This window comes from Rhea americana, unplaced genomic scaffold, assembly GCF_003343005.1.
Source record: "Rhea americana isolate MKP2758 unplaced genomic scaffold, rheAme1 scaffold_33, whole genome shotgun sequence".
NCBI classification, from domain to species: domain Eukaryota; kingdom Metazoa; phylum Chordata; class Aves; order Rheiformes; family Rheidae; genus Rhea; species Rhea americana.
This window is the reverse complement of record NW_028186457.1, coordinates 2934855-2953855: the sequence shown is the minus strand read 5'-3', so window position 1 is coordinate 2953855 and position 19001 is coordinate 2934855. Positions and strand designations below refer to the sequence as shown.

At 37.8% G+C, this 19001-nt stretch overlaps 1 protein-coding gene across 1 annotated transcript in view; it reads left to right on the top strand.

Annotated features, from left to right (window-relative positions):
- The window catches only part of CNTNAP5 (contactin associated protein family member 5), a 287365-nt gene that overhangs the window by 217178 nt on the left and 51186 nt on the right, over nucleotides 1–19001 (top strand). Inside the window, exon 14 of the mRNA XM_085310986.1 lies at nucleotides 16639–16795. Coding sequence (XP_085167112.1) covers nucleotides 16639–16795 — 157 coding nt within the window. The remainder of the gene's footprint in view (nucleotides 1–16638; nucleotides 16796–19001) is intronic.

Below are 19001 nucleotides of genomic sequence, written 5' to 3'. Positions count from 1 at the left end.
GATGATTCAACTGAAAAAAATACAAAGCTCGAAGATGTGCAGGATCAACTCCACAACATTCAGTATACTTATACTGATTTATACCAATAGAATTGTAGATTAGCTCCTTATTTATTGCATCTTTTGTGAAATTCCTCTTTATTATATAAATGACGAATTATAGAAACTGTAAAAATAGTCCTACATAAAAGAGAATGATGATTAAGTTYGTCCAAAGCTTGTTAATGCAATACTACCAATCAGAGGCTAAACATTTCAGCAGTGATTGATTGAAAAAGCCAGTGCTGTGTTCTATAATAGAACAGACAGGAATATCCTGCACRATTTCAGTAGAGGGGATGGAGAAGCATCTTTAGCCCTGGTTGCTGGAGTGRCGTAATATAAATTAGAAAACCATGTCTGGCCATCTCTTGCAGACAGCAGAAAAAACGTCATGCAGAAGCGTATTCAAATCACTGTGCCACTCATGAATGTACCCATGCAGGAGGACTTTGTCAGTGACTGACTGAAATGTTCAGAGCTGCTTTATCCCGCTAAAGTGGTTCAAAGTAGCTGCAACACAGGAAAGAGTTGGGTGCTCAGCTGTTTAACATTCTCTCTCAGTAGGTTTTCAGTCCATACACATAAGAAAAAAATCAAGTTACTGTGGTCTTCACTGAGCAGCATCTTTTGAAGAAATAGGTAATAAGGTATTGAGTCTTAGCAGTCAGTTTTGGGTTCAATGAGAAATAGCTAACTTGGGCAGCAGCCAGCATTACTAATTGCACCCTGGATGGCAGGCCAGCCAAGGGTTTCTTTGCACAGCAAAATTAAATTGTGTAGAAATATCTGAGCTAGTTCAGATCATAGAACCAATGTAAGTGTTTTAGCTTACCTTTCAACAGCACATATTTGTTTTCACTGAACAATACCTGAGTTTGCGTAGCTACTGTTATCTAGTACATTACTTAGTCTGAGTTTTGACATGACACAGGGTTTTACTGCATAGGCACACTTTTACTGTTTTCACCCATAAAAATAGGTAATTAAGGTTGCAACGACAGAGGTAGATCTTGAAATTTCAGTCTTCTAAATGCTGCTTCCATTAATCAAAAGAATGGCATCTTACTGTTGTTCCATGCCACTTAATGTGAAACATTGCTAATGATGATTGTAACCCATGGCAAAACAGTGAAAACTTGAATGCACTAAATGCTGAATTAGGTCACTAGTTGAGTGGTAATATATTGCCTAACTTAATGAAAAGACATTACTTTTAAATAATGGACCACATCATAGATTTAATTATCCCAAGGCAAGTTAGTAGGTGCTTCACGCAGACAAGGTCAATTACCTTATCCGGAAGAGCCTGTTTGAAGTGTATTATGAATAATTCACAGACGTAGAAATTAGCTTTGAAAAAGTGTCCCAGCTATAATGTCATGAAAGCATTCAGTTTCTTTCTTAATGTATTTAAGATAACACCCAAAGGACAATTATGGCTGCTTAGCTATAAAACTACTTAAGTGACAAGAAACGACAATTGTATGGTCAAATCCACATTAACGCTTTATGCAGAAGAATGTATAATCATTGTGGCCTATTCTTATTAGACCACAATAAACTGATTTCAAACCATGTTTTGTTAGTTTTCATACTTGAATGCTGAATAAAATTTAATCAAAGATTAGTTCATTTTATTTGACTCTCTCAGTGGAGAAAAAAGGTTGTTCCTGTAAGAGCRTTGTTCCTTTTGGTGTGAAAACTAAGGTACAGAGAGATGAGTAACTTGCATTGTTTTGAACAGTCTCTGACCAGCCTAAAGGTGGAACCAGAACATCTGCTTTTGTATGCTGGCCTTACTCAGAAGACCGGTCTTCTATTATAAGTACTAAATCACGCTGTTTCAAAGACAGTATTGTTCTAGTCTAGGACGAGCATTAGAGCTAAAATAACGACAAYAGCTATGGTAACAGACTACATACTCACTTGACATATGGTGACCTTAGGTGTGAATTAGAAACGCAATAAACCTTAAAGTCTAGGGAATAACGTGCTCTCTCAGCATGTTTTGATTACACAGGCAAAACAATAACCTTAGCTTTCTCACTTTGACTTTGCAATAAGTAGTAACAGCCAAGGGAAATCCCTTGGGGCTGCAGTTTTCTAAGATACCTGGCAAGAAGATAGCTAATTCATCAGGTACCTCAGTTTAAGTGTCTAAATGTAATAGTGACATTTCATCACCTTTGAGTTTACCTACTTTGTTTGCTTGAAAGGGAAAGCTCAGCAGAATTTTAGAGGGTGTTACAGAATTTTTTATCTAATGAGGCATAGAGTTGGCCTAATCCTGTTTCCATTCAAGTTAATGTCAAGAATCCCATTTAGTTCAGCAGAAGCAGGTCGTGAATCCTTGGCACTTTCTGAAAGGCAGTTTGAATAAAGGGGAATAAAAATTTGAGACAATGTCAGTTTATGTAACAAGCTTCTAAAATATGTGATAAAGTAAGAAGCAACCACAAAGAGACAGGGTATAATGCTTCCATTAAAACAAATACACTGAAAAGGGGAAAACGTGGGAGTTGTAGGTTTTGATATTCTGATTCATCCAGCTTTTCTCCCAGGACCAATTCTCCCAAAAAAAGTTAAAGAATTCCCTTTCCTCCCCCTTAACACTGTTTTTGGCCTCCACCCCAGTGACTTCTAGGAAGACTTATAAAGATTAATCTGAGCTGATACACTTATTTGCATGCATGAATGTGAACAGATGTTTACATGGTAGTGTTAAGTAGGCCAGCTGCTTGAGAGTCATCTATGTATTTTATTTAAGAGTAAAACTGTACACTTAAACATCAAGTCACAACACAGAAGAGAAAAGAAACCCAAATTCAGACAAATACTATTTTTCCTGTGTTTGGGGGTTGTGTCCTCTACACACATTAGCCATTCCATTATTTTTCTGTATGTCTGAATTTACAGCATAATACAATGGCATCTTACCTGAATCTCTGACTGTCTGTACTTTATCTTCATCAGCTATAGGTGAGAGGAAAAGAAATAACAGTACAACCTCAACATCACCAAATGCAGCATTTGTCTGCAGATGGGGGGTGGAGGGAAGCAATACTGAGATAAGAAAACTAGTTGATGCTTTGCTATGCAAGAGATTGCATATTGCTGATTGTTCCTGCAGTCTGTTCTTAATGAAGCATACATCAGGGTAATGTTTGCCTTTGCATTTGTTGTGCTCTTCAAATGCGAGAAAAAGCATAATTTTTAGGGCTGTGTTGTAGTCATGAATGTATAATATCTATTTCTTTATTTCTTACAGCAAATGTGAATGGAAATGCTTCCTTTGTGGATGTGTACACATGTACCCAGGCATAGATATAGAAGGAAGAGGTTAGAAGGAGGAGCTCCTATATATTTTTAAAGTAGTTTGTTCCTCAAGGATTACTATTGTGTTTGATCTGGGACTGGCACTAAAATATGGCTCCTGGGTCTGATCATCTTTGTTTCTTAATGACTTTGTTCCTCTGGCTATGTGGGGCTTTGTGTGTTGAAAAGAAAGCAGACAAAGGCTGCAGAAAGTTAAAAGGAATGACTGAGCTCTATTATATTTTGCAGAGTTGTTGCATAACTCTGAAGCCATGTGTTAATGTATATCTTGCCAAAATCTTATGCAGCACTTAAAAAAAAGCTCTTAGAAAAGCTGTGTTATTCCCAGCCAGACATCACTATGTAAGAGAAATTTCTACATCTCCTGAAACCAGGAGTAGACAGGATTTGCAGTAGGTTTTACTTGTCTTGCCAAAGGTATATTCTGTTAAGGAGTCCTAGTGTTGGAAGGAAAGATCGTGATGCACATGATCGTTTTGTCGAATTTTGTTTCACAGCCCTGATCCAGCCCCCAAGAAAAGTTTACCTTTCATCTGTTGTGATTAAAGTCCTATGATAGAAAGTTCCGTTATGCATGAAGATCTGATTTCCTGTTTAATTAAGCTTGTAAGTTGGTTGGATGGCTGTAAAGATGATTCTCTCACCAGTAAATATGGACATAGTACTCTGAGCTGAGTGCTGAATATTAGATGGAATGAATGCACAGTTTATTGTCACAAAAATGAGGACTCTGTTGACTGTATTTGATGGGAAGAAAGTAAAAAAAAATATTTGATATGCTTCTTGCAACCTTTGTGATCCTTACCAGTGGTAAGGTAACTGGAGTTCTCTCAAGAATCAGTGGCTCTGCTCCAGCCTTGACAAAAAATAAATAAATGAGGCCAGATCATTTTCTACTAGATTGGGATAAAATGCCCTGGCCTTCTGCTAAGAGCAGGAAGTGCTGTTTGTGAAAACTGTTAAGCTTTGTGGATGACACTTTGAAATCAGTCATATGCTACTGCATTTCCCAAGACAGCTGAAATACGCAGTCCCTCTCTGAAGTGTGTGTGCATGGCAGGGAAGTTTCAGTTCTGTTCAGTTCAGCTTCGTGGTTTGGGGAAAAGGAGAAAAGAGGAGGGACAGCAGCAATGATAGGGGGTTCTTGCTCCCTGTTGTCACTGACAGTGCAACCCTCAGTCTGTTCCTGCCACTGATGTGCTCCTCTGCCTGCATAAGAGTGGAGCAACTTGATTCCTTTGTGTGTGTGTTATGAAAAACAAGATTTGTGGCCTCTTGTGGTTGTGTAGATGTCACTCTTCTGCAACTTCTGCCTGTGGTAGTCTTCACTACAGTGGTAGAGCTGCAACTGAGTTCTTTCTTCTGCTCCAGGAGCAGATAGCTGTCTCTTGAGCTGAATAATCTCCGTTAGTGACAATAATGCTGTGGAGCGTGGCTGCATAGTTCATATTCTGTCCAGTATGGTCCGTGCGTGGAGGTATATGCACCCATCTATATATCCTTCTATTTGCTATGATGGTTAGCTATACAGGAACCTGAGACCAATTAAATAGCTAAACCAGAAAGAAGACACATTTGAAAGATGTAAACTCACTGTTAACAGCATGGAGAAAAAAATCACTGCAAATTGATTAAACTGCTTCACAGAGAAGACGGATTGTTGTCGTCTTGACCTTTAAAGCCAGTTAGGATATATCAATACGAGCATCTTCTGAGTACAGTATTCTATGAATTTTTTTCATTTATATTCTCTTGTTTTTCTCCTTACATGCTGGCTTGGAGCCAGTTCATTTCATGGTCTTGCCTATACGTATGTTCTGCTACAGCTGCATTTTTCCAAACTGCCCAATTTCACAGCACTCCAGCTTTCCTCAGGATGACAAATGACACCTCTGTTGCTCTGACCAAGAGAAGTGTAATTGCAGCCTGAGAAGGGGATAGCTGAACCAACGCCACGCTAAAATTTGGGTATATCCTTAAGTTGAAATTGTCTGCATTTGTTGTGGTCGAGTTTCTGATTCTGCCACTTAAGGCACTAGCTGCTGAGATTAACTGTAACACTGAGGAAAGCAGAATTGCTCAAATTCAATTGTGTGAAATTGGCACTTGCTTATTTATCATTGCTCCGTGATGTGTTGTAACATGTCAGACTATAAAGAAGTTTAATGATTTGCAGTAATGCTCGCCTCTTAGAGATACTGGGATGCAGCTTGATGAGCATTTTTGATAAAGTACTTGCAGCTGATTTTGTGACTTTCCCCTGTTGCTGTGCTGGGCATCCAGAAGAGTGCTTTTATGCTCACTGTAGGCACAATTGAGTGGCATCTTTTGAAAACCAACACGTTTTGGGAGCGAAAAGCAAACAGTCTTGTTTAACTGATCCTGTGAGGTTTCAATTCAGTAGGGATGTGACAGAGAAGAGGAGGATGAGGGCTTTTTTTTAATTATTATTATTTTATTATTATTATTTTTTATTTTTTTACTGGTTATTTGTCCAGGCAGACTTGTTGGCCCCTGAGGTCCGTTGCTCAATAGTGGAAGGCAGATTGGACATCAGGATATTTGGCTGTGACACTGCATAGCTGCCTACTAGAGGACTGGACTGTCAGGGAAGAGAGAGGTGTCTCAAAGCAGCTTCTGCATCTCTGTTGTGACAAGAATACCTTCTTCCCTAGTGGTCAGTCAAGCCTCAATATCATTTTGAGTATCTCTCAAGCAAGTTTTGTTACTACCATCTTCACTTCCATGGACTATTCTGGAGAACTTCCATCTGTCTTCTGGAAACACTTCTATGAAGCTCTTCTATAGGGCTACCACACTGACACATATGAATGACTTCCAACAGGAGCATAACAAGGAAGAGAAATCAAAAGAACCTTTTGTCTCTGTGTAGGCTTTTTTCATATTACTTCTTGAACATAAATAACTCTTTTTCCAAACTTTAGTTCCTAGCTCACCTATATTATACCAAGATAGCACTGATTCTTTTACTACCTTATTATTACAGTACTGGCAGGGCAGAACCAAAAAGAATGGCTTATAGTGTCAAGGATTTCTCACTGTCCTCGCTTTTCCAAAGGATGAGAGTCTTCTTGAGCAGCCATGGGAAAGCTGTGCCTTCATGGTTTAGACTGTGTTTTAAAGCTCTCTCTGATCACTTATCTTGACTATTCCCCACTAGCATGGGCAGGACCTTTCCATTCATAACATTACCTTCTGTGCATGTTTGAATAATTCAGTGAGTAATGAAATTGCCCTCAGGAACCTGTTGGTCAGAGCAGGACCAAGCAGAGGGAGCAACGCCAGAGCTCAAAGCAGTATCTGCCAAAGGCCTCAGAAATTTGGCATCCATTCGTTGACTCTTGCTGTGATGTAGCTTAAATCTGTTGACCTCCAAAGCACATAGCAAGTACTATTTCTTTGCTAGCTTTTGAGATGGAAAGTATAAGCTTGTGATTAGTATAAGACTGGTAAATGCACCTGGATTATTTGCACTCTTTACTCTTTTCAGGGTGTTAGTTCCATTTCTTTTTGTTTACAACACTTGCCTTTTAGAGTACAGCAAACATATTGCAAGCTGTGTGCAGGGACTTTTCCAGCTGTTTACTATAAATCTAAATAAACAACATTTTTTTTTTAGCTCTGATTTTTATATAAAGCTGTATGGGGAACAATACCAGATTTCCCTCCTACCAGAGATGCCAAATTTGTCCAAATTGATATTGCAGGAGGCGCAAGGTGTTCACGTCTCATTTTCCAAAGGATTCTTTCCAGAACAGAAGCATCATGCCAATAAAAAGTACTATCATCACTTTTAAGGAWATGTTCTGCTTTATTTAATTAGGGATTGCAGCTTCAAAATGGTTAACAATAATAACATAATATATTAACAATGTTGTTATCTCTTCTAATTTATGTTCTATTAATTAGAAATATTTTTCCATTTTTATTCCAGTTCAGAAATTCAGCATATCTTTTGGTATTTTCTGATTTCTTCAAGATCAATCTAAGCCATGAAAGTCAGTAGTTATCAGCCACTTACAGGAATCAGTTTGTGGTTACACTACAAAAAGAGACTCCGTGGAAATGACATTGTCTCAATGACTTTCTGATCAGATTCACTCTGTGTAAATAGATGTTATTCTCTAACTGTCAGCTTTGTGATATCAACCTGGGAACTGAAAGACAAGATGTGTTCTTGTTGTTTTATGAATCAATATCACTAGCAAGGATTCTCTATGCCCAGGTCTAGTTTCTGTTATTCCTATAGGCTGTCATCAAAAGTACAATGGGAATAAAATTAACCTGCTTTTTGTTGCGGGGCGATCAAATCAGAAGACAATCCATTTCAGTCACTAGGGACTGTCTTTGTGCAATGTTAGCAGGAAAGAAAAGGAGTAATATTAACGATACCTTTGTCATTATTAATGTTAGAACTGCATATACAGGAAACAGTTCTGTTGAGTAAGGTAGTTCCATATTTACTCAGCCATTTTCCAAAATAAATGGAGGGAGAAGAACTCTTATTATTGTATGTAGTTTCTCCCAAGGGACTGAGCAAAGATTGTTCTCTATAGCATATTTTTCTGTAACTTATCCAGTCTACTACTAAATGTCCCAAATGTCACTATTTAATCTATTTTCCATTCCTAGTCTGTCAAAATTCTCTTTGCTGTAGGCATGATCCTGCAAACCTTCCACAGATTCCTGCAAGAGCTGAATTAAATCTTGTGTTAACTCCACTTCAATTAAGTTGTGTCCAGAAACTTGGCGATCAGCTCTGAGTTACGCTCTGGCTTGCTGACTGCCATTAGGCCAAGCTGTAGATGTCGGGTTTTGCGGGCGTTGGGGGTGGAGGCCTCAGGCTGATGCGTGATGCCAACGCGTGAGGCTGGGAGCTGTACAAATCTGGAGGCTTTGCCTTACTGCACTGGGTGTGAAGTGCTGCCRGGAGGGTCACTGCTGCTCTCTACATGTTCCCTGTCCTGAGAGCTTGAACTGTCAGTGTGGTGGTTTCAAGAAAAGATAAATCAAAYGTATAACTAATTTCTCCTGTTTTTCCCTCTAAAAACAGATCCTTCAGGCCCTTATTTCAGTCTCTGCATAAATGCCAGCCATACTTTTGTCTGTCCCAAGAACAGCCATAGAGTTTTTCTAAGGAATTTGTATAACTCAAATAGCCTGCATCAGCTAGCACGAATCAGCACAGCTACCCCATTTCGCTGAAGCTACCTCCATTTATACCTGTTGCAGGATCTTTTTTATTCCTAGAAAAACATTCTCCAGCAATAGTGAATAAATGAGCTGTAATGCATTTCCTCCTGACAGCCTTCCCTGGAATAGTTGCTTGTAATGTAGTTTTCACAGTTCTGTAAAAATTGTTTCCTTACCTCAGCCTTCCCATCAATAATAGCTGAATATTAAGTTTTGTTGTAATGAAATTATTGGCTTACATTTTGTTGGACTGTTGGTAGTCTTTGACTCTTCAAATATGCTCCTCTGCTCCCGCTCCTGCAATGCATTTCAGGGATCTGAAATTGCTTTCCTCTGTGATAACTTAGATAGCATTTAAGAGCAAAAGCTACTATGATCAAGTCCTCTTCTCTTCTCTCACCTTCCAGTAGTAGTTTATAAGGTACATTAATTCAGTAGTCTCTCCTTACTGTATAGCCCTTTCATCTCCATTAAGTAATCTTAAAAAAAAAAAAAAAGAAAAAAGAAAAAAAAGAAAAAAAGAAAAGAAAACCTCTCATGAGGAGCATATGATCTATATAAACTCAAAAACTCATTCATCACTTCTGTACTTCTTCCTAATTCATGTGGTACATAGTGATGTAAAACCAGGAGACCTCAAGCTGTGAGTTTGTCAGCTAGTGAGGGTAAAACTTCAGCAGACGATTTAGGGACTAGCCTACATTAGTAGCTGCAGTCTTCTTTGGGTCCTGGAGTCATCAAGGAGCATTGTTCTGCTCCAGATATGGAGAACACCAAGTCTTAATTATATGTGATCCCTCAATATTCCATGGCATTCTCACGAGAACTGGAATGACATGGTTCAGTTTTATCTTCTGTGACTTTTTTATTGATACGTTGACTCAGAACAAGCTACTGTTTATTCTTACTGATTGTTTTTGTGATTATGGAGAAGAACTGTTTAAGAATGAAGAGCCGTTGTCTTGGGCATCTTATTGATATGCTGCAGATGATGTTCTTATGTTCTTACAGTTGAAACAGAAAAGATGGTCTTGGTACAAGAGCCTGAGAATAAATACACAGGAGTTGAATGAGCAGTGTGAGGGCAAAAAATGATGGCATCATGTTATGTCCATTATTCTTACTAACCGCACCTATGACATGCGGGAAAAACTCCAAACTTCTGCTGAAGTTTGACCACACCTTATTTGTGGTCATTATTCACTTCCCATTGACTCCAGACCATAACAGGGATGATGTGAGGGCAGCTCTTGTCCCAACTCAGAGTGAGGATGTGGCAAGATGTGTGCTGATGTCATGGGCCTATCYGTTAGAGACAATACAAGGTTTGGTGATAAAAATTTACTTAGAGGCTAAACAGGCTGCATGGAGAAAATGGGAGAAGAGAAAGGGGTATGAGGAAGAGAAAAAGGAGAAGCAAGGGAAACAGGTCTGAAGTGAAGCTGAGCTGAAATGTGGGAGATAAAGAAAACAAGGTAAAATGCTGATGGGAGTCTCCAGCCTAGCTTCAGTAAAACTGAGAATTCAAAGCTAATGTTTTGACTGCATATGTCCCTATGAGCTGAAATCTTCTCTACATTTTTTGGTTTATTTATTTATTTATTTATTTTTATTTATTTATTTTTGGTTTTTCTTCCTAGCCTTCATGCCTTCAGCTGTTTCCATAGTTCCTCTTACTGGCTGGAGTCCCACTTGGATCTTTCAAATATCTTGTCACTTGGCRAGAAATTTATTGAGAAAACAGCCCAGCCTGAGCTGGCAGAGGGAAATACAAGTATTCACAATATTTTCAGTCATCTTTGGCCTTCAGCAGAGATGTTCACCAGGCATAAGATTTTAGTCTCTATGTAGATTCAATCTTCTTCAGCGTATAAAAAAGTCTTTGGATCTGAATTCTTTACCTCCATTCCTGAGTTTGTCTCTTGAGGCGATGATATTTTTCACAGAATCACAGAATGGTTGAGGTTGGAAGGGACCTCTGGAGATCATCTAGTCCAACCACCCTGCTCAAGCAGGGTCACCTAGAGCACGTTGCACAGGATTGCATCCAGGCAGATTTTGAATATCTCCGGAGAAGGAGGCTCCACAACCTCTCTGGGCAACCTATCCCAGTGCTCTGTCACTGTTAATGTGTTAGTACATTTAAATTAGTAAAAGACAAACCAATMTAGAGGAAAATAGAGTTTCAGGTGTGAAGTGCTGAAAACGTAGCACCCCAGAGGAAGAATGCTGCTTCCCTCTGGCCAGGGAAGAGCCGAGGGAGTGCCTCACTCATGCTGCCAGAGCCTGTGCCAGCCATGGAGAAGCACTCTTAAATCTCAGCATCTACTTCAAAGAAGGGGAAGCATGTACTGATTAATGCAGCAGTGCCTCAATTCACACTGCTTTGTGTTATTAATTTATTCTCCCTGAGATGTGAGGTAGTGTTTAAACCAAAAAAGACGGTGAGTCATTGTTACCGTGATAAGACTCTTAATGGCACAAATAACTTCTAAGAATATTTTTGTATTAACTATTGAGTATAGAATATTCCCCTGATTTTTCTCATAATTTTGACCAAAATTGCTACAAACATTTATCTTTTATTAACACAAAACATCTTTTTTTCTTGCTGAAAAGGCCCAAGAGGATAGGAGAAGGACTGGAGAAAGAACTAGTAGTTGGTTAGACTACAGTTTAATTTCTAAAAGTTCTCATAAAAAAGGGAGAAATATCATGATGGAAAGAAAACACAAGCATGGGAGAGTAAGATCATGGTAAGCACTTAAAAAAAAAAAAAAGAAATATTTTTGAATCACAATTTCTCTCATTTTCTCTCTTTTACCTCTTTCTCCAATTTTTAAAGGGCCTTTTACTAATGGGTTGTCTGAAAGCAAAATCTGTCCTTGGAGTTGGCCTCTGGATTCAGGACTCACGTTGATAATGTCACATATTAAAAAATAAATAAATAAAAAAAAATAAAAAAAAAAAGTAAATGTATATATAAAATATCATCTGCTAACTGTCATTATTTTCCTGTTTCACATGACATTCAAGATATCAGGTGATCCATTCGTAGGATTTGATATTGTTGATATCAAATGTGGTTAGTACAGATATTTTCAGTTTTTGTCTCTGAGCAGCAGTGAAGAATTGGCTTGGATTGCTTTATCCACTTCTACAATCAATATTTTTCGAGTTTTCATTGTCTGTTGATATGCATATCTTTCCATTTAAGAGAAAATGGCATAGATTTAAATTAATCTCCCTTTTTATCAGTAAGATACGTATTTGTTTGTATATTTGTATATACATGTATAAAGATGCAACAAATTCAGTTCTCTGCTTAGCTCAGTTTGAAGAAAAAGACGAACATAACTACCAACAGAGTATTATGTTGATACAGTGTGGTTTCAGTTTTTCAACAGAAAGCTGCAAATAAATTGACTTTCTTTTGCAGTGGAAAAGACCCTTAATTGACTTGTTTCAGTGACTCAGGTAGCCTAGAAGCCTTGCCTGTGTTGGGGGTGTACTATTACTGGAGACAGTTTAAGTTTGTGCAGCAGAGGAGTTTAACATGAGAGTCAGTTTATCTTGTTATATTTCTATCATTAAATTTTGTTTGTAGCAATAACAGGAGCCACCTGGCAAATGATGCAGACAAATCTTGACAAATATTCTAAATAAAATATTGTTAAAATACATAGCTTTGGTTTAGCTCATGCTCTAGAACCATTAGAAGCTAATACCAAGACTTCCTGCCTATATAAAGGTAAGCTGACTCCATAGAAGTCACTCTGGATTTATACACACAGTAATTTACTTGTAAATGCTTATGGAATTTGCTGCTTGTGCACACACACACAGGCATGTGCACACACAYGCACACTGTTTTTGGAATTACTTTGGAATAAGTGTTTACCATTTAAAACATGAGCAAGCCTAAAACCTTTAAAAATAACTCATATTTCTAGTAATGACCCTACCTTCTAACATAGAAAATCGGAGAGAGCAGTCAGTATAAGGGAGATTTACAAGGGCAAAACTTTTCTTGTAAGCTGGTAGAGGGGACGTGCTGGATACGTATACAGCCATTCCTGCAACCAGAAGTGCATTGAAGGTGAGTGTGATCTCAAGGACCTTCTGCTTCTACAAATCGTTGGAGGCAACTTCTATGTGTCCCACTGCTGCTCTCTTTGTAGCCTTCAACCCCTCTGCTCATGGACTGTACAGTCTGTTCTAGCTCTGCTTCTGCTAAACAGGTTTTATAGAGAGAACTAACAATGAACAGTCGAGTTAAACACATTGGTAGAGCAGATACCAGAGATCAGCTCAAGAATYGACATCCAAAAGAGCTCATTCAGAATGCCTTGCGGGATGGAGGAAAACTGAGTTTTTATCCATTTGTTCCAGTGTTGTACACCCCTGGGTTTTCAAAGTCTCATTCAAGCGTTCGGATTCGTTTGCTCAGCAGCTGTTGAATAGACCAGAACGCCACAGAGGACCAGATTGTAGAGACACGTAGAAAAATGGCCAAGATGGTTGACTGAAGATAAGACTTCTTATTCTTCCCTCTGAGCAAACCCAGGCCAGCCTTGCTTTCCACAGCATGTGCCTGGCACTATGAACAGGCAAGCAGTGCCTGGTTTGATACAAAAGGCCATCTCCCTTCTCAATTCCTCTGTTCAGTGTTGTATCAAATTATAGTTAAAACAATTATATAAATATGACAGCTATCTGTGGAAGCTCAAGGACAGTCTCATCACAAAGGATTATTGTGTTCCGCAGCAAGTGTAAAATGCCTTTTTGAGGATTTTATTATCAAAATTTACATCTTCCAAAGGCAGCTTGAGCAATATGGGGAAAAATAGCTTGGAAGAAACTGTTCTCTGCTTCTTTAACTGGTGGACTCCCATACCAGGGGCTTGTTCCTTTTGCTTGTTTGGAGATTTTTTTCCCCACATTTTCTGCTTCAGAACCATAGTGTCATGTACAGAAAGAAGCATAAGATAAAGAAAAAAAATATATAAATATAAAAATAAATTCATTATAGGTGAATTTTCTGTCAGTTCTAACTAGACAAAAATGCATTGAAAATAATACTTTTATTTGTGCAGTAGGCTTTTAACTTCCGTTTTTGACTAAATAATAGGTTACAAGGTACAATGTAATTACATAAATACAGAATCAAGAATTAGCAGCACTTTTTATCAAATGGATTTTTAGCTTGGAAATTTTTAAGTCGAATTCTACTAATCTGTGCAACCACTAGTTTCTAGGTCTGTGTTTACACCATGATCARCGTCTTTGATTGTAGTTTATGGCTTCACCACAGGAAGGAAATGTGTCCATTTTGAGGTAGAAGAGGATTGTTAATGCTGTATAGAGAATAAAGAAGTGAAGATATTGCAACAAATCTACAGATATTGAAGAAAGAATCTTAATCAATGTCTAATCTCAGTAAGACTCATCCTTCAGCTCTGAAGCAGTATCACAGTACAGATTTTGCTAAAAGGATTCAGGAATGGATTGGTTGACATTTCTCTGAAATATTACATTACTTCGGCATTATATACATATGATATACAATATGCATTTCAGTAATTCCTCAGAGTTTAAAAAATTATTCAAATCCCATAGATTTAAATACTGAATAGCTCTGAGATTTCTAATGGGCTAAAAACTAAGCACAGAGTAAAGGGTTTTAAAGAATTGGGGCATTATTTTCCCTAATACTGCAACTGATTTCAAAGAGACTAGTTATAGAGAAAGAATTTACTCATCTTGAGAGGAGGTGGCAGAATTATGTCTAATAAATAGAAAATTTGAAAAGATATTAGTTTTTATAGTCTATTCCCTCAGCAATCCAAGATTGCTCCTTATGATGTTGAATGCTCTATTTTTTTAGCATTGTATTTAGTTTCATTTTAAATGACTCAACTGGTGGTGCTTCCACTGCTTCCCTAGTCTATATCATAAATCTGTATGTGTATGTGTTTGCTTGGTATTGCTCAATAAAACAGATACAACAGAATCTGAAAAAGGCATTATAAAATTCCTCTTTGTTAATTTCTGTGAATGATTGTTTATTTCACTGTTGTGCTTAAGTATAATGATTTTGCCAAAAAAAGCTAAAATATGGGTTGATTTTGATTAATGAAACCCATTATTTGCTGATAACCTAGAGGATTTATCTTTATCTAAATATTTTTTTTCCGGAATGAGCACTTTTAAAATTAGATTAAGTACTTCTATACAATGTCTATTTCAACTGCTAGACAAATYGCCCTTTTATTCAATATGCATTACTGTTCTAAGCTTTATCAAGTAATTTCCCAGGAATGTAGTGTAGACCTGTTTCACTGGCCAAAGTAATTAACTTCTGCAACAGCATCAGCTTAAAAAAGAAGGAATGGAAACATAAGTGAAATCTGTTGACAATAATATGAGATCCAATATGAGTGTGCATATTTTCAGAAGATGAATCCGTAGATGTTCTTGAATTGTGTTTTTCTAATGAGTACCACTGGGTATAGGTCAAAATCCTTATGTCTTAATTGTTAGTATCATGAGAATAGAGTTACATTTCCTATTTTTATTTTCCTTTTTTTCATGAGTTTACAGTTCAACAGCCTAAGCTTAGAAGGAAAACAAATATGAATTCATTTTGTCAAGTGAATCTAATACTCATTTTAATTAGTCCCTTGCACTCTACAGTTAACCTTGATTGCATTTCATATTTTAGATTTTCTTGCTTTGTATAATGAGGAACACTCCCTACTAATAATGTTAGTAAAACAGAACAATAAATTGATACATTTTTCCACATTAGTAGTTCAGTTTATTTTTCTAAGCTCYTGTGATCAAAAAGTCTTGATATGTCAATTTTGCTAAATTTTGCCATCTACCTGTACGTGAAACTGATTACATTTCTTGATTTAAGGCTGAAGAAGTCAATAAAGAAATTATCCAAGCTAGAAGACAAAGTCAATCTTAACAAAATGTTAATCTGTGGATTGCATTATATTTGAATCTGCTTACTATATCTATTAGTATTTAATATTTGATGTATAACAGCTTATRAAATTTAAACAAAAACTATATTGGTTTATATAAATACATAGATCTTAGAGCTGCTGTACGTAGAAAATAAATTCACAGAGAGAAATTAATTCCTAAGTAGGGAATCTTTTTCCCACTTATCTCCTACCTGAGCCCTTAATCAAGGACTTTTTAGTGTTTTGTGGAGCTTTGCCTTTGCAGATTTTCCCCTGGAGAGCATATTAAAATCCTTAGTCCTACTCCCTTAAAACTGATACAAATTTTGTTGTTAGTTTCAACTGGAGCTGGATTAAGTCCATAGCAGAAGACAAATCCGTGTGGTTTTTCTGAAGATTGTTGATGTATATGGTCTATACAGAGGTAAAAATTCTAATCAAAGCTAGAATTTACTTCGTACTAGGGAATCTGTGCATGGTATCTTTGGCCAATACCAGGTGGCTCAAGAGAGCTGTGTAGTGTGATTCAGGGCACAAGAACAGTATTTGGGATCCTCCAGTGATCAGATCTTCACTCTCGTGCCACTCGCACACATCGGACAGAGGGTGTTGGAATCATGCCTCAAAAGTCTTTGCAGCTGAAATGCTCCAAGATTCTCATGGACGATGTGAATATGAGCCCTTAGGGGGAAAATATCTTCTCAAACTAAAAAGCATATCCATTTTTTGCTCAGGCTTCCAGTTTACCAGAACATACATGGATTAAAACAAAAACAACAAAAAAAGGACCCCCACACTGCATAGTAATACAGGAAAAGTATAGGGGAAAAAAAAGAAAAAAGTCCCTTACTGCTATATAGCTATGGCTTTCTCAACATGTACTCCATAAAATGGAATTCAGTCAAAGTTTCTGGTTTGTTACTTCTGTAGTTTGCATCTTTTTCTTCAGTACTGTTTAACGTGTCTCCCTCTCTTCTCCTTTTTGTTCTCTGGAGAATCCAATTTGCTTATAAAGTTCTCTTTCTTTCTCTTTCTTTTCTTTTTTTCCCCCTCTTTCCCTTTCATCCAGATGGAATACCATTTGCTTGGTGGGTTGGCCGTGCCAATGAAAAGCATCTTTACTGGGGAGGATCTCTTCCGGGCATTCAGCAGTGTGCATGTGGACTGGAAGAAAGTTGTCTGGATATGAGATATTTTTGCAACTGTGACGCAGATAGAGAAGAATGGTAATGATTTTAACACATGTGTGACAGTGTCTGTGTGAGAGCTGGGAGTACATAGTAGAGCAATAATTCTCTTGCTTATTTACAGCTGGGGAGACTTGAATGGTTTGAGTTTAATCAAATGAGAGTGAAAAGCAACCTAGAATTTGAACTTTAATTTCATCCTAAATGTCTTACCTGAACCAAAGTTATTTCTCTGAAACAGGCCATGGGATGGGTTGTGTTCAAAGACCTTTTTGCTGTTGAGTGCTGAATCCAGCATTTTTATTTATTTGAAAATGTTCATTGACATTCAGTTGGAGAACTGCATGAATAAAAGCTATAGGAGGTTGGAGGTGGGTATGTCTAAGAGGAGAAACTTCAGGCATAGGCGGCAGAATTACGGTGCGGGCAACTGAGACCAAGAAATCTGTACTGCTATAAAAGGGCTTGTATTTTTCCTATGAAACAATGTACCTGTATGTGTCTGAATTTGCTTTTATATTGGGTCCCAGGCTTTTTTACATCTGTATAAAGACTTCTTTTGACTTCAACAGGGTCTGAAGCAGTCTCCATAAAAAGTTTTAGACCTTGTTCGGTTTTAGGGTTTTGACTGTTCCCTGATGCCACAGGAATTGCCACGTGCCACCTCACAACCCCTTTGTCCGTTCTCGGCTCCCATCAGAGACCTTCTGGCAGCTTAGAGCTGGTTGCTGCACTTTCAAATTAGTTCTGTGCTTGGGTTGGAGAGGACAGAAATGCCAGACAATGTTGAAAGTACGGGARAGACTATGAAAATAGATGTGAAAATTCTGCTTCACCCTCTCCCCCTCCTAGATCATTGTCTGATAGGAGCTGTTGTCCTTTCTTTWAAAAAAAATTTTTTAAACTAGAGTTCTTTGTAAATTAAGAATAATGAAAATAGAYAAAAAATATAATGGCTGCAATAGACCATGGCTGTAATAGGCCACTGTGTTTTAAATAATGTCTGAACCTGTGAAATTTTGACTTAAAAGAGTGAGTAAGGGACCATAAGGGTTCTTGAATTAAAAAGGTTCATCCCAAGATTTTCAGGAATGACTTGTCATTTCAAGTTCTGTGCTTTTTTGGATGCTCAGTCTGTGGCATTTGGAGCAGGGCCTCCTTCACAGACGATGCGGTGTGTTTCTACGGAGCCTTTGCATCCGTGGGGTCGCTGTTCCCTTTTGAAAACCGTAATTGTAATGATGTTCCTTCRAGGAGCTCTTTATGTAATCTTTTTTTTTGAATGCGATTTGTACAGAAAAGCCTTGCTGTGCCTGTTAACCAAGCATTAAAGAAAAGGTAGATCATTAGGAGCACTTTGGTAGGATATGCACGTGAGCATCAAAAGAGTCAACTTTTACAGGGTACCTGGCTCAGTGAAATGTCCGCATTTTGGGGTGTGCTGAGCGGGACGTGTGATGCTGAGAGACCATTTTGGTGATAATCTGAAACTGCAGGACAGTGCAGCATAAGATCAGACAAACTAGTGCATGGTGAAAACTAAATGTAGGTCTATAAGGTTTCAGCCAGGTTTCCTAAGGAAATGACACCTAAGCAGGTTGTTCTATGTTTGTTTATCTCTGTTACCTGCCCCTTCGTCCCCAACCATTTTGAATATATTTCAAAACTATTTAATGGAGAAGTAGAAATCTCAGAAGTATTAGAAATTGCATATTCTATGAAATTTTTTGCCAGGTTGAGGAAAAAAAGCCAATTAAAACTTGCAAGGGGAAGTTAAGGAAGACTAAGCTTACAATATTATTAGATTTCAGAATAACCACATGGGAGAGATATGTTGAAAATCTGGCTTCATTAGCTTGGCTGCTCACAGAGCTCCTTTTTCTCCTAATTTCATAATGATAACAGGATACAGATAAAAGTTGTCTCAGCTAAACTGCTTGTTGTTTGTTAGTGTGGAGGTCCTTTATCTTGTTGTTGTTTTTGTTTTAATCCATTATAAATCTGGACTTCTGTTTAGTGGCRTTCTAAATTGCACATTGCCTGTTTAAAAGCTGAAAAAGCCCTGACCTCTGCAAAGAGTTTCTAAACATAGGAAATTTCTTGCCTCTTGAAGACTGCTTTTGTGCTGCTCTGCTAGAACACTGACCCYCCTGATATAAAATGAGCATTTGAATCTGAAACCTGCTGAGATCTGAACTGTGACTCTAACCTGTTATRTATTTTAGAGGAAGGAGCAAGGCAGTAG